General features: G+C 37.4%; 1 protein-coding gene across 1 annotated transcript in view; it reads right to left on the bottom strand.

The window, feature by feature from the left end:
• Window positions 1–16,572, bottom strand: part of AMMECR1 (AMMECR nuclear protein 1) — a 125,855-nt gene that overhangs the window by 66,222 nt on the left and 43,061 nt on the right. The window contains exon 2 of the mRNA XM_001375889.4: window positions 1,966–2,076. Coding sequence (XP_001375926.3) covers window positions 1,966–2,076 — 111 coding nt within the window. The remainder of the gene's footprint in view (window positions 1–1,965; window positions 2,077–16,572) is intronic.

The raw sequence follows: 16,572 nt of genomic DNA, 5'->3' as shown, positions 1-16,572 counted from the left end.
CCTTCTCAACTCTCCAACATTAAGCTACAGAGCAGGTGCTGACTTACATTGTAGGTAAAGGGTAAGCTTAGTCCACATGAAGAGGATCACAGGTCTTCCCATAAAAACCACATATACATTAATTGCTATAGAATATGAAAAACAACAGGGGGTTCTTTTGTTTCTTGCTTTTTTTTTAAACATTATTTTATTTGGTCATTTCCAAACATTATTCATTGGAAACAAAAATCATTTTCTTTTCCTCCCCACCCAACCACCTCTCCCATAGCCGATGCATTATTCCATTGGGTATCACATGGGTTCTTGACTCAAATCCATTTCCGTGTTGTTGGTATTTGCACTAGAGTGTTCATTTAGAGTCTCTCCTCAGTCATATCACCTCCACCCCTGTAGTCAAGCAGTTGCTTTTCCTCGGTGTTTTTACTCCCATGTTTCTTGCTTATTTAAGAAATTTTCTTCTTTTGAAATAATTTTGGAACACAATTTGTCAGAAATTGAAACAACAGAAAATCAGATGTCATAGCAGATAGCTTGTCAGAGTCTAGAAATTAGGACTGGAGTCTTTTCTCAACTTTAATGAGGCATTCAGTACTTGTTTTTTTGTCAGATGAAACAAAAGATGTTAAGGTGTGATTAAACTCTGGGTGCTGGGTGTGAAGGCTCCTACAGGTCTTTGGTATTATTTCCTTCCCTAGTCTAGTTTATCCTCAAATCGCAAAAGTATCTGAAAAGTACAGCACCCAACCTTATAAGATGAAACCTATTATTGGTTTTGTTCCTTTTCTCTTTTATTTTCCTCTTATCCCCAAATTATTGTAATTTCCCTTTTAAAACTGTAATATTGGGGGCAGCTGGGTAGCTCAGTGGATTGAGAACCAGGCCTAGAGATGGGAGGTCCTAGGTTCAAATCGGACCTCAGCCACTTCCTAGCTGTGTGACCCTGGGCAAGTCACTTTACCCCCATTGCCTAGCCCTTACCACTCTTCTGCCTTGGAGCCAATACACAGTATTGACTCCAAGACGGAAGGTAAGGGTTTAAAAAAAAAACTGTAATATTTGTATATACTCCTAGTTCAAGTTATAAGTTAGTTATGTTTTCATGAACCATTAGGGGAGACTGGTCTCCTGAAGGATCACAGGGATAAATGTATTAATTAGAATCTTGAACCCTTAGACTACATTTCCCACAATTCCCTTTTCCCTTTCGTGTATGTCGTTACATTGATTTGGTATTTAGTTTCAGTTCTGTGCACCCATGCCCTCTCTGTTCCATGTGGAGGCGGGGGAGCTCTCTTGGTTGCTCTAGCCTTTTTTACTTTCCCTTTGCTTCAAGTTATATTTAATAAATATTATTAAATATAATACTTGGAGTATTTAATATTAATTTTAATCTTTACAAGCAATCAAATTGAAAAGTCAAATAGGAAAGAGGTGAGAAGTTTTGTTAATGAAGACAATAAATTTCAAGAACTCAGAACATTCAGTCTTCAGCTCTCAAGTTAAATATTGAATATAAGTCATTCATGAAAAGAAAAACAACCCCCCAAAAAACATTAAGAAGCACCACTTGCCAGAGCAAATGAGATCACAGAATCACATTTTAGACAAATGTGACCCTATGGTTATCTATCCCTCTGAAAACAAGGCAGGTGGTTGAAGAGTTAGACAAAATTTGACTCTGGTACTCACCTTGGCTGAAAGTAATCTATCTCCCCCTCTTCTGATCTTTTTCTCACCACATTGTTTATACAACATTCACTACACTTTCCCATTATACCCTGCATCATACCCATTTGAATATGTCTTTATCTCCATGTGCAAGAAGCTCCAAGTTTCATATAATGCTTTTTGCACATAGGAGCTTCTAAATATTTTTTGAAGAAAATTGACTCAAGAACCAGTTACAAAATATCAGATCCACTTTTTAAAATGGAGAAGCAATTATTTTTAAAATGATCTCTTTACCTGGTAAGTGTGTACTCCCTGAGTCCTGAATGCAGGTTCATGGCAGAAAAAGTACCTATGCATCCACGTAATCGTTTATCTCGGCCAATCTTCCATGTAACAAACAGCGGGCTGTGATGAGAAAGAGAAAATAGAGCTTACAGAAATATTCAATGCAAATATTTCCCCCATCCAACTTCTGATAACTACTGTTATATGGTTCATATGCAGTCTTTCACATACAGATAAACTGTGTTGCAATGTCATTAACTAAGCTTAATGAAAGTTACTGAAACCAGCAGATCTGACCCCGAGTTAGAAGGGACCTGGGAGTGGGGGCAGCTGACTCCACACAGACCCCAACAGCAGTCGCTTCCATAGCAAGTGGTCATCGGCCAAAGGCCATTGTGCTTACAGACTATTCTAGTCATTCACCTGAGATTGGTGGCCATGAACCTAGAGCAATGCTTCCTTTTCATGTGGCAATTTTATGCCTTTATTTGAGTTTATACTCTGTGGCTTACATGCCGTTTATTTATTTGTTTGTTTGGAGGGTTTTTCCATGGTTACAAGATTGATGATTTTCCCCACCCCTCTTCCCTCCTCACTCCTGGAACTCACAAGCAATTCCACTGGGTTCTACATGCATCATTGTTCAAAACCTATTTACATATTATTCCTATTTGCAATACAGTGATATTTTAACATCAAAACCCCAATCACATCCCCATTGAACCATGTGATCAAGCAGTTGTTTTTCCTCGGTTCTTTCTCTGGATGTGGATAGTGTTCTTTCTCATAAGTCCCTGGATCACTGCATTAGAGCAATGCTTCCTTAGTATCTCTAGTGGCCTGCTGAAACTCTTCCTTAGCAGGAATCCAAGTCCTTTTCTATTTAGACTTAAAGCCTTAGGCCTCCTTTATCCTGAGATTTCAATGCCCTAGCAGCTATAAAAACAAGCTCTTCTGTCTTCCACACTCTACTATGCATCAAAAATTAATAAACATTTATTGAACACCTACAGTGCACCAGGAACCATGTGAGGCATTGAGGATATTAACATAAAGAATGCAATAATCCCTATCACAAGCAAAATTATTACTCAGAAGCACTGGGCTCTGTGGCCGCAGGACCAAATGACTAGGTCTCCCCAAGTTCCACTCTCAAACACCAAACCTACTCCAACATCCTAAACCCAATACAAGTTTCCCTCCCTCAACTATTATTCTCTTTATCTTGGCTTCTGGCCCTGGTATACTAGGCTTAACTCTATTTCCATAGGCTGGGCTATGGAGCTGCACCTTAGGGTCAATGTACACAGGCCACCTTTCCTTGATCTGAGATACTGATACCTACTCACTGCTCAATGCTAAGCTGATTATTTGGGCCCTGGCCTCCAAGGCTTGATCTAATTGGTCATAAATATATGAACAAAAATGTATGAGGCATTTAACATATCAACCAATTAATTCTCATATCTACCTACCATTCCTGCTCAGGAATCAGGCAGGGCTATAATGGTTTTGTGAAGAGCTACACAAATGTGCAGATTTAAGGGAAGTTGTGTGTGATATCCCATATATATGCATCCCTATAAACTTACACAAGACAATTACATCCAACCACAAAGGGGAAAAAAACCTTGGTCCAGGACTTTAAAAAAGAAGGTATCAACAAAAACAAAATACATTAAACAAGTTCAAAATAGTAAAATTTTAAAAATACAGTTTTCAGAGTGCTATTAATAATAATTAAAAACCATAAAGTACATTTAAATTCTAGTACTACTTTTTACATGAATGATTTTATATTCAAAGGATTTTTAAAATTTTATTTTTATTGTCATACAAAACCCACTTCCACCTTGGTCACTGTTGTAAGAGCACACTTACACATAACCAAAACCCTAAAATAAAACCATAAATACCCTGATGTGAAAGATGACTGCAACGATTCTTTCTCTGAAGGTGATAGCATTCCCCATCAGAAGTCCCTCAAGATTGTCCCAAATCAATGAATTGCTGAGAGTAGACAAGTTGTCATAAATAATCATCATCCCATATTACTGTTACTGTGTATAATGTTCTTTCTCCCAGTTCTGCTTATTTTGCTCTGCATCAGTTCCTGCAGATCATTCCAACTTCTTCTGAAAGCATCTTGCTTATCATTTCATGTAGCACAAAAGTATTTCATCACCAACATGTACCACAACTTGTTTAGGATTTGTTTAGGGAAAGATTGTCAAAATAAATTTCATTGCTTTTTAATTTCTTTTAAGATTTTCTCTGCAAGTGGACAGGCATTATCTACTTGCTGCTCTACAGAGCAATGGGTTCATTTGACAAGTTTCTTCCTGAATATATGGGCAAGTTTGAGTACACACATGCTTCGAAACTGTTAGGATAAGGAAAATGACTATAAAATTCTGTGGGTAAATCTTGGAAAGTTTCATGGAAAAGGTTAAGTTTTTTAAAGGACTTAGAAAGAAGACAGGAATGATTTGGGAAAACCTTGTACTCATAGAACTTATCCTGGACATTCACCTCTGTAGGACTCAATTTCTTCATCTGTAATATGAGGGGGATGGACTAGGCGATCTCTATCTCCCTTATAATTCTAAAATCCTTTTTATCTTAATCTTCTCCATCCTATGGAATGTATGCAGTACTGAGTAGGAACTGTAACTCTTCTCCCCACTGCCCCAATCTTCAGTAAAGCATTATATAGGCGAAAACCTTATAAATCCAGACTAAATTGGATTAGTTTAAATGAGTGAAAATGTAGAACTAAAGAATCTCTTTTGAAAATTCTTTCTTGTTATTTTCAAATATGTGTTCTATGTAATAAATGTTAGCAAATTATGTCCAAGCACAAGTCCTTCCTGAAACCTATTTACATGACTGTATCATAAATCAGCAGGATAATTTACATGAAAACAATGTTAAAGTCTTTTGAACATTTTTTCTAGGTAGATTAAGCATGTTCCCTAAAAACTTTTGTACATTTTCCACGTCAATTAGTAAGCAGGAAAGCATTATTCAATGAACTTACAAATGATTGAGTATATTGTATGTGTACATATATAGATATAAAAGAAATTTTTATAAATATAAGATTAATTAGGTATTTTTTCTCAGTCATTAAAGTATAAAGAGCAGTTCTGTTCTATTTTGAAGCAATTTTGTATTTTAATCTCAACAACTTTTAGGAACTTTCGAACCAAATTACATTGAAGTTATTAGTCTGCTCATAAGAGCATGTCTGTAGTGTTTTTTAGGTGGTATGAAAATAAAGCACACTTTTGCCTTCTAAAAATGTCCACTTTGTGGTGATGTGGCAGACCTATTACTGCTAATACTAGGCTCTGTCAAGAAATATATCTTTTTAAAAAAGTTCTTCCTCTTGGCTCGTTCCGTACAGAGAAATTATACTGAGGTCAAAAAAGTAAAGTTACAACAGCAGGACAGCACGTTCAGCAAAGCCATCAAGCATTAGACAATGAGAATTCCTTTTCCAGCAAGCCAAAGGCATAATGACATCCTAAAAATAACCAAGAAAAATATAAGATGGAAGAGGGCAAGACATGAATGAAGAGGCTGCGGCAAGTCGTTCAGCTGTCTGGAAGAGGGATATGGAAAAAGGCATATGGCGACTGAACAGGTCAAACAGAGGGTGGATTGTAGAGGGTCCTGTATGTCTGAATGGCTCAATTCAGTTCAACAAATATTTATGACGGGATTCCCATGTGCCAGACACTGTGGTCAGCACCATGGGTACAAAGACCCAAGTGAATCAGTTCCTGTCCTGAGTCAATCAGCAAGTATTTATTAGGCACCAAATGCATGCCAGGCCCTGTGCCAGGTGCTGAGGATACCAAGACAAAAAAGGCATGGTCCATGCCCACAAAGAGCTCAAGTTCTATCTGAGGCAACAGCATGTACATAGAAAAGTGTAGATACAAGGTAAGGGTTGTGGGAGCACAGGAGGGTAGCACTGGTACTAATAGCTAGGAATGGTGGTAAGGAAAGAGGGCATGTAGGGGGTGAGCTGAGCCCTAAAGGCCACTAGGAATTTGAAGAGACAGGGGTAAGGAGGAAGTGCATTATAGGCATGAGGCACAGCCTCTTGAAAAGGCAAAGAGACATGGCATGGAATGCCATGTATGAGGAAGAGCAAGGGTGAGAAAAAGGAAATAATGTGTAATCAGCCTATAAAGGAGAAACAGTCAGGCTGTGAAAGTCTTTAAATGACAAACAGAAGAATTTGTATTTGATAATAGAGGTAATAATGATCAGACTTGTGCTTTAAGAATGTTACTTTGGGGGCAAATAGGTGGCTCAGTGGAGCTCAGTCAGGCCTGAAGTTGGGAGGTCCTGGGTTTAAATGTGTCCTCAAACACTTCCTACCTGTGTGATCCTGGACAAGTCACCTAACTCCCATAGCCTAGCCCTTACTGCCCTCCTGCCTTGGAATGGATACTTATTATTGATTCTAAGATGGAAATTAGCAGGTTTTTTAAAAGAAGAATATACTTTAGCAACGGGTAAAGCTGGAGAATGGATTAGAGGGACAGGGATGGGGTAGAGTGGGACAGGTCTAGAAATGGAAAGAACTAGCAGGTGACTACAACAGTTCAGTTGTGGAAACCTATGCTAGACCAGTGGCTATACAAGGAAAGAGGAGAGGACAAATTTGAGATGTTTATACACACACACACACACACACACACACACACACGCGCGCGCGCGCGCGCGCACACAGACACATGGGAAGGGGAAGGAGTCGAGCTGCAAACTCTGATGACCAGAAAGCTGCTGGTGGTGCTCTTGATGGAAAAGGGAAGTTAGGAAGGAGAAAGGGATTTTTATTTGTTTGTTTTTTACAAGGGGGAAAATGATGTGGGAGGAGAGAAGAAAACACATCATTTAGGACCTGTTGAGTCGGACATGCCCATGGAACATTCTGGTTCAAATTTTTTACTGTAGAAGGCATTTCTATTTTTCTTAGTGAGCACGAGTGAGTCAATGGAGATTTCTGGCAGTTGCAGGAAGTGAGTGACGAAATTCATGGAAACCAATTAGTAAGTGATCAGGATAGTACAGGCAAAATGTGATGAGAGCCTGAAATACAGTGATGGAAATATGAGTGGAGAAATGAGAGATATTGGAGAGGTAGACTCAACAGCATTTGTCAATTGACTAGAAGGAGAATGTGAGCAAGAAGTTAAGAATCTAGGACGACTCCAAGGTTATGAACTTCAGGAAACCAGGAGGATGATTCCTCATTAGAAATAAGGAAGATTGGAAGAACAGTCAGTTAAGGAGAAACGATTATGAGTTTAGAGACATGACATGTTAAGTGTGAGATGCAGACAGGGTAGCCAACTGAAGCTATCCAATAGGCAGTACAAAATACAAGAGTAGAGAACTAAAGAAAGGGCAGAGATAGGCCTTTCCTTGGCTCTGGAACTTCTGCAAAGGATCGTCTTATCTTTTTTCTACCTTTCATTACATTTCCAACAAACCTGACTCTACTTCCTCACTTAGATCCCTTGCAATCTGGCCTCCAACATTGACAATCCAGTGATACTGTCTTCTTCAAAATGACTTCTCTAGGAGGCAGTTAGGTGGCTGAATGGAGAGAGAGCCAGGTGTGGAGACGGTAGGGTCCTCGCCTCGGTTCAACTCTGGCCTCAGACACTTCCTAACTGTGTGACCCTGGGCAAGTCATTTAACCCCCATTGCCTAGCACTTATCACTCTTCTGCCTTGGAATCAATACACAGTATCAATTCTCAGATAGAAAGAAAGGGTTTTAAAAAAAGATTTATCTATACTTTTAAGGACTTCTTAATCATTAACTCCTTATTTACCCCTCATTAATTTTCTATGACTCTCTCTGTAGCACAGTACGCTGATGATCATCTCCTTTTGGACAATGTTCTCCTCTGGTGTTCCCCCTACCTGTCAAACTCCACTAGTTCATCATATTTTACTTACCCTCTCTTCTCTTCCTCCACCTCCTAGTCCCTAAAACCAATCAGGTCCCATGGCTTTGTCACATCTATGTGTTCATAAATATATACTTTCCTTCTCCACATGCTCCCTGAATTTTCATCTCATATCTGTAAATACTTTTCTGCAAATATTGATGTGTATGTCTTACCAGCACCTCGAACATGCCAAAATTGAATGTATATTTCCTTCTTAAAAATTCCCCTCCTCCTTCAAATTTTCCTATTTGCTCTTCCTACTCCTAGTCTTCTGCTCTCCAACCCATCCTGAACAGAGCTATCAAACTAATCTTCCTGAGGCACAATTCTCACTACATCCTACCTTTCTCCAAAATCTTCAGTGGCTTTCCATTACTTAGAAGATAAAACACAGATATTTTTCTTTCTAAATCTAGCTCTTCTCCCTTTTTTGACCTTATTTCATACTCCCGTTCACAAACTCCACATTGTTAGTGAACTCGACTACTGTTTTTAAGCTCAATATTCTATTTCTCAAACGATTGCATCCTCAAAAGCTTGGCATATACTTCTCTCCTCTACCTTGTAAAATCTATCCTTCCTTCAAGGCTCAGTCTTTTTTCAGTGACTTTATTAGCATATATGCATTCCATCCTCCAAAAGAATGAAAGCTCCTTGAGGGTTAGGTTTATTTAATTTTAACTTGATTTCCCCAATGCCTTATACCGTGATAGTACATGGCAGACATTTAAGAGATGTTTTGTAATTCATATTACCAAAGGAGACCAATCCACTGGTCACTCGGGCTCCAAACCTCATTTTTTTTACCCCTCTCTCCCTCCTTCACTACTCATGTCCAAATAGTTGCCAAGTCCTAGTGAGTCTACCTCCACAAAAGCTTTTGTATATCATCTCTTTTCTCCTCTCCTCTCCCAAAGGCACTTCTCTACTATAGGTTTTCAACACCTCTCACCTGGACTACTATAGTAAGGAGCCTCCAATCTGTTCTCCCTAGCTTCAGTCTCCCCACTCCAATCTATCCCCTATTCAGCTACTATATTAATCTTCCTGATGCACAGATCTAACCACGTCAGTCACAAAATTCAAAAATTTCCAGTGACTCCATATTGCATAAGCAACAAATCCTAACTCTGGCATTGAAGGCCTGGAAGAATATTATAACGTCTCTTTCTAGGCAAATTTCCTACTGCTTTTCTCCACACGCTTGGCTTTCTAGTCTTTCAATTCTAGATGAACTGGATCTGAGCTATTCCCTAGTCTTGTTGCCTGGCCTCTATGTATATATGCAGGCCTGAGACACTCTATTAAAATATTCTTCTTGCTTGTTCACCCACCTGCCATTTCCCCTAAACAGCCAAACAAAGCCCCCTGTGGAGTACATTTGTAGAGGAAATAAAGCAGCTTAGTGAGAAGTAATGGAAAGCAAGGATATGCTGTATCCTTTAACTTGAATAGTGTTGGGCTGTTCTGCAGCCTCTCAGGGTTGCCAGTTGTTCTGTTATTATGGTGATTGTGCACACTGCTCTGGTTTTCCTCACTTAGCGTGACTTCACATAAATCTCCATTTCCTCTGAATTTTTCATTTTCATTATTTCTCAGGGCACCGTAATATTCTATAAGTCACCATTACATCCCCCCAACTGTTGGATGCATTTTATTTCTAGCTTTTTGTCACAAATGCTGCTCTTAGGAATATTTATGAGGATATCATTCTTTTCTTGCTATCAATAACCTCCTTAGGGCATATTCCCGGTAGTAACAGAATCTCTAGGTCAAATGGAATAAACAATTTCAAAACTTTTCTTACATAATTCCAAATTTGTTTCCAGAACTGTTGAACTAATTCAGCGCTCCACCAGCTATGAGTTATCTTACTTGTCCTCCCACTGGCCCTCCAACAATGAGTTTTCCCTTTCCTAACTTGGAGATCCTGGGGGGAACCAACATTTAAAATGTGCAGTGAATCAAATTAAGAATGTATGCATAATATGTTTTGCAAACCGTAACCAGTTATATAAATGTGAGGTGTTCTCTACTGATGATATTAATATTTTTCATGGAGTTAAGCTTGCATTTCTCAGGAAAATTGCTCATTATTTGATGACTTGTCTGTTAGGGAATGAATGGCATTTCATTTTATAAATGTGTGTAAATTTCCTAAGAATTTTGGAGGTCAGACTTATCAGATATGTATAATGTAGAGATTGTACTGATTCGAAGATAGAAGATAAGGGTTTAAAGAAAAAACATTCTTTTAAGAGATCCACAAGTTTCATCAAGGTTGACCTCCAAAAGCATCTGATTTTTCCCCAACAATATTCTGATCATACCTGTGTTTTTTCTGAAAGCTTTTTAATTTATTTATTACATTTAGAGTCTATTTTGTTTTTGAAGAACACCTCTGTCCTGTGAATAGTTATACATTTTTCTCCTATCCATAGCTACAAAAGTTATAACTTTCCATTCTATTATAATTTTTAAGGAGCCACATTTACATTTGATATTTATTCTAAAACATGGTATAAGACAGAAGTTCTTTACCTGGGACCTATGAACTTGTTTTTGAAAAATATAACTGATGACTATGTTTCAAATAATTGGTTTCCTTTGTAATTCTATGAATTATATGCATTACTTTGGGGGCAGCTGGATGGCTCAGTCGACTGAGAGCCAGGCCTAGAGATGGAAAGTCCTGGGTTCAAATGTGATCTCAGATGCTTACTAGCTGTGTGACCCTGGGCAAGTCACTTAACCCCATTACCTAGCCCTTACCACTCTTCTGCCTTGGAACCAATACGCAGTATTGATTCCAAGACGGAAGGTAAGGGTTTTAAAAAGAAAAAAAAAAGACCTCAAAAACCAAATGAGAGAAGTAGAAGAAAAATTAGAGGAAAAATAAGAGCAATGCTTAGAACCAATACACAGTACTGACTCTAAGATGGAAGGTAAGGGTTTAAAGAAAAAACATTATTTTAAGAGATCCACAAGCTTCATCAAGGTTGACCTCCAAAAGCATCTGTGACACACAAAAAGGTTTAAAAATCTTTGGTATAAAATGTTCATCTAAACCTATTATTTGCCAGAGTATTATTCAGCTTTCCTAACAGTTGCTAAATTAAGTACTGTAAAATTTCAAAGTGAAAAGCCATTTACTTCAGCCCATATCTGAACGAAAATTCCTTCCAAAACATAATCCAGTAAGTGATATCTAACCTTTCCTTGAAGATCTCCAATAGGGGAAACCCTTTACCTCCCTCAAAGCTACCAATTCTACTTCTGGTTAGCATTAACTAGTTTGAAGTTTCTCCTTACACCAAAAATTTGCCTTTTGGTAATTTTGCATTTTTTTGGTAATTATTTTTTATGATTTTTTCTCCTCTTACCCTCTAGGGACAAATAGACTAAGGTTACAAATCCCTGAATATAGTTAGTATTACACATGCCACCCTATCCCCCCTTCCTCCTTCAAGTCTTATCTTCTCCAGGACAAACAGCCCAGGTTTCCTCAACTTGTTCTTAATATGATCAGAGCTTAAGGGGTTTTTTTATTGCTCTTCTCTCAATAGCTTCTCAATGTCTTCCTTAAACCCAGAACTCAAAAGAATGCACCAGGTGTGTACAGGCAGAAGAATATGGAAGAATGATCTTCTTCTCTTTATTACTGGAAATTCTGTCTCTCAATGAAGCATTGAGATGGTGCTTGCTTTCTTACCATCCTTCCCCAGTCATAGGGATACTGAATTTAAATAAACTTACGTTGTTATGAGTGTCTGTTTCCAGGTCTCCCTAGTCCATGCCATTGATCAATTTTTATGTAGATAGCTTTGATAATTACTCCTTTGTAATTAGTATATTTTCTGGGGCATCTAGGTGGCTCAGTGAATAGAATGCCAGGCCTGGAATCAATACTCATCTTCCTGAGTTCAAATCTGACCTCAGAAACTACTTATGTCACCCTGGGCACATCACGTGTTTGGCTCAGTTTCTTCATCTGGAAAACAAGCTGGAGAAGGAAATGGGGTCACACTGAGTTGTATGTGACTGAAATATATAAAACCCTTACCTTCAGTTTTAGTATCAATTCTAAGACAGAAGAGCAGTAAGGGTTAGGCAATCAGGGTTACCTGACTTGCCCAGGGTCACACAACTGGGAAATGTCTGAGGCCAAATTTGAAACCAGGTCTTCCTGACTCCAAGTTTGGTTCTATAATCCACTACAGTGTACCTAGCTGCTTCACAAATATATTTTCTAACCTGGTCACACCAAGTCCATGTTTTCTACTTTCCCCTCCAATTATTTCAATTTTAATTTTGTTGTTATTGTTATAGAGAAGATGTCACTGACTAAGAAGCTTCCAGTGTGGAAAATTCCTCTCCTGCTGTCGACTGGGCAGTATTTGTTACTTGTCTTCTTAGAATGATGGCTGGATTAAGTGACTTGCCCATAGTTCCACAGTTTATATGTGTCAAAAACAGGACTTGCAATCAGGTTCTTCTGGACTCCCCATCTAGCATTTCATTACATATATACATACATACATACATACATACATACATACATACATACATACATACAACTTTTTCTGTATCTTTTGATATTCTTGTCCTATTATTCATCTGAATATATTTTAAAATTATTTTGTTTAATTCTATAAAGTACTTCTTTGGTAATTTGATCGATATAGCATCAAATCTACAGAGTAGTATGGTAGCCTTATGACTTTTCCTACATCAGCACGACCCAGCCACAAGTATTAAAAATCTCTCCAATTATGTCAGCCTTAAACTTGATTTTTATAAAGTGAACTTATCTCTGACACAGTTGTGTTTTTAAAATTTGGATTTCAAAGAAAATTAATTTTGTTCATAACCACAGGTGTATATGATATAATTCACTACATAATGTCACTACCTATGACATTCATTTTAAAGCCCCTCACAAATATATATGTGATTTTATCTTTTTTTCCCTGCTATATAAAGAAAAAGCTAGCAATTAAACCTATGTTAGAGTACTTTCAAGTAGCTAGGATTTATTTCTGTTAATGCAGATCCCATCTAGATATTTTAGACCAGATGATCATTAACTTTCCTTCCAATGCTAAGACTCTATGACTAGAATTTATTCATTCTGTCACTTAAAAAATAATGAACTGCCAATTACTAGAGATATTCAAATAGAAACTGAATGATCACTTGTCAAAGACACAGACAAAATTCATAATTTAGGAAGAAGTTAGAAAATAAAGGTTCAAAAAAAATTACCCGTCAGATTTATGGATAGGGCAGGAGTTTGTAACCAAAGGATAGAGAAGATAATATAAGGTAAAAATAGACAACTTTGGCCACATAATATTACAAGGTTTTTGCACAAACAAGACCAATGCAGTAAAAATTGGAAGAGAAGTAGGTAACTTAGCAAAAAATTTTGCACCAAGTTTTCTGATAAAAGCCTCATCCTAAGATATATAGGGAATGAAATAAAATTTATTAGGCATCATTACTGATCTGATAAATAGTCATATTAAAAATGCTCCAAATAACTAACAATTAGAGAAACAAATTAAAACAACTCTGAGGTTCCACCTCATACTCCTTCAGAATGTCAGAAGCTGACACAAAAGGACAATGAAAAATGCAGGAAGGGCTGTGGGAAGCCAAGTACATTAATCACAATTTCAGCGGTCTGATGCGATTCAGAATGCAGACATGATTTATTTATTTCATTTCAGACATAGCCAATGTGAGAACAAGTTTTGTTTGACTATTACATGTTTGCAACATGAGTTTTGTTTTTCTTTCTTTTCTCAATAGGTGCAGGGGAACGGGAAAGAAGGTGGATTTCCAAAGATTGAAAAATAAACTGAATTAAAAAATAAAAATAAAAGGAAGAGAGAAAGAAAAAAGATGCAAAATTATAACTTTCTGTGGATGTCTTTTATATATTACTTCTTTGCTGAAGACAAAAATCCTCTCCTTTCTGTTCATTCTCTGAGGTTGTCCAAGTAAACTGATCTGTTTACCTATATTTATTTACTTTTTTTCCCCTGATTGCTAGAGTCACTTTATTAATGAGGTCAAATAAGAGTGGAGACAACAAGCAACTTACTTTATCTTCGGTTAGTGTCAAAGCTTCCACTATTTGTTTCACCATTACAAGCAATATTATCTTAGTTTTAAATATCTACTTTTGATGATAATTAGGAAAAGGCCCTATTCTTATACTCTTTGGCATTATTAAAACAAAGTAGTGTAATTTTCTTGAAGACTCTTCCTAGAATCTATTGATATAATCATATGACTTTTAAAATTATTCTTGCAATGGCAAAGATATGTTTATAATTTTTCTTTTTTAAAAAAAACTCTAACCTTGTCTTAGAATCAATTGATTCTAAGGCAGAAGAGTGGTAAGGGCTAGGCAATTTTAAGTGACTTGCCTAGGGTCACATGGCTAGGAAGTGTCTGAGGCCAAATTTGTTTATAGCTTTTCTAATGTTGAACCATTATTTCTCCATTCCTAGTACAAAATCCAAAGTGGACAAAATTAATACTTATAAATATAAATTGCTACATTTTCTTTACTAGTAATTTTGCATCAGTAGTGAAATATGTCGGCAGTTCTCTTTTTCTGCTTGATGTCTCCATTGTTTAATGAGATCAGAGTGAGTAGGGCAAATTCTTTTCTTTGTTTTTGTAAATATGTTAAAGATCATAGCAGTTCTTTTATCATTAAAGGTTCAATAGAATAAATAACCTGGTAAATCTATCTGGACAAGTTTTCTCTGATGATTTGGGGGTTGAGGAGAGGGGGAATTCATTTATATCCAGTGGCAAGGATTGTCTTCCTTTTTTCCTTTGATTTCCAAGTACTCTGCACAAACTAGGCACAAGTTACACACGTTCTTTTCTTATCTTCCCAAATGTCAGTGATTCCATCCCCCCGTTACCTTATACTTACATTATATTTATCTGTATGAATGTTATTCCTCCCATGAAAATGTAAACTCCATAAAGGAACTGTTCATTTAAAAAATTAGCAGCCTCTATTCTAGTGGCAGCTAGGTAGCACAGTAGATAGAGCACAAGGCCTGGAGTTGGGAGGACCTATGTTCAAATCTGGCTTCCGACTCTTCCAAGGTGTGTGACACAGAAGAAGTCTCTTAACTCCAATTTTTGAGCCCTTTTAAGCCCTTCTGTGTTAAAATGGATTCTAAGACAGAAGGTATGGGTTTAAAAAAAAAAAAGATTCTCAGGGGCTACTAGGTAGCACAGTAGACAGAGCACCAGGCATGTGCTATCGTATCTCTCATATCTATCACAATGCCTGCCACATAACAGCTACAGAAATAATCTTGGCAAATTGAATTGAAAAATCACACCATGATGGAAACTGCAACCTGGGGAATTTAAGGAACCATGTCGTTGGAACTTTGACCTATGAAGGGGTAGGAACGTGTTTCAATCACCATAAGTGAAAACTGTCCTTAAAAGCATCTGAATTCTGATTATTCATAACATCTAAGGCTTGGTTCCAGAGAAAACTGAAGAAACTCCCTCCCTTTTGGACTACAGGTGCAAGCTTCTACATATGCTGCCAGATGAAGCTGCTTTGTGTGTAGGTTTGTTTTCTCAAATCGTTTTTCTTTGTTCTAAGTGGGAGTTCTCTGGTTATTGGGAAATGAGAGTGGTGTGAAAAAAAAAGCATCATTAAAAAACCGTTATGACTTAATGGAAGCTAACCACGCAGTTGACAACATTCAGTATACACAAAGAATGGTACTAGGAACTGCGAGGAAGTACATAAGATATAGCAAAGTAATTGTCCTTGAATAATTTACAATCTAGAGGCAAAGAAAGCAAAAACACACATGAGAGACATTAACAGAGGCGAGCAGCTCTACACAAACAGTTCTGTCTTTATGCAAAAGATGTTTTCCTTCAGTTACAGGTAAAGCAGACTTTTCATAAAAAGAAATTGTTTCCTTAGCCCAAAGAATTCAAGCAGAAAAAGGGCCGTAGGAGGCAATTTAGTTCAACCTGTACAAGCAGAACAAGAATCCCCTCATACCAGAGTTCTGTTCAAAGATTTTTGTTGAGGGAGAACCTGCCTCCTCCCAAATCAGCCCATTCATTCCACTTTAGGATAGCACTCTCTTATTGCTAGAAAAGCTCTTTAACCTTAAGCCTAAGACTTTCTCCTTGAAATCTCCACTTAATGCTCCTACTTTTGTTCTCTGGAGCCAAAGAGAACAAATCTGTTCTTTCTTCCAGATGAAAATCCTTTAAATGCTTAAATTTGGCTATCATGGCTGTCCACCTCAAAGATGAATTTGCAGTCCATTAAAACCCCCAGATCTTATTCAGCTGAACTACTGCCTACCTATGCCTCTCCCATATGGCATAAGATTATTTTTTTTAAGATTTACTGAAGCCTTTTTCCTTTTCTACCACTGTCATTTCCTGACATCCACCTTGTAACATGCACACAGGGGAACCCTCCCTTATAACAAAGAAAAACTTCTAAGCAAAACCAACTGATAAAAGGAATATACCTGAAAGCATAAGGAACATTCTGCCCACATATTCCCCCAAAAGTACAGCTGTCTTTCAGTATTTTCATTTATATTATTGTAGTC

Source organism: Monodelphis domestica, chromosome X (assembly GCF_027887165.1).
Source record: "Monodelphis domestica isolate mMonDom1 chromosome X, mMonDom1.pri, whole genome shotgun sequence".
Lineage (NCBI taxonomy): Eukaryota > Metazoa > Chordata > Mammalia > Didelphimorphia > Didelphidae > Monodelphis > Monodelphis domestica.
This window is presented reverse-complemented; position numbering and strand designations above follow the sequence as displayed.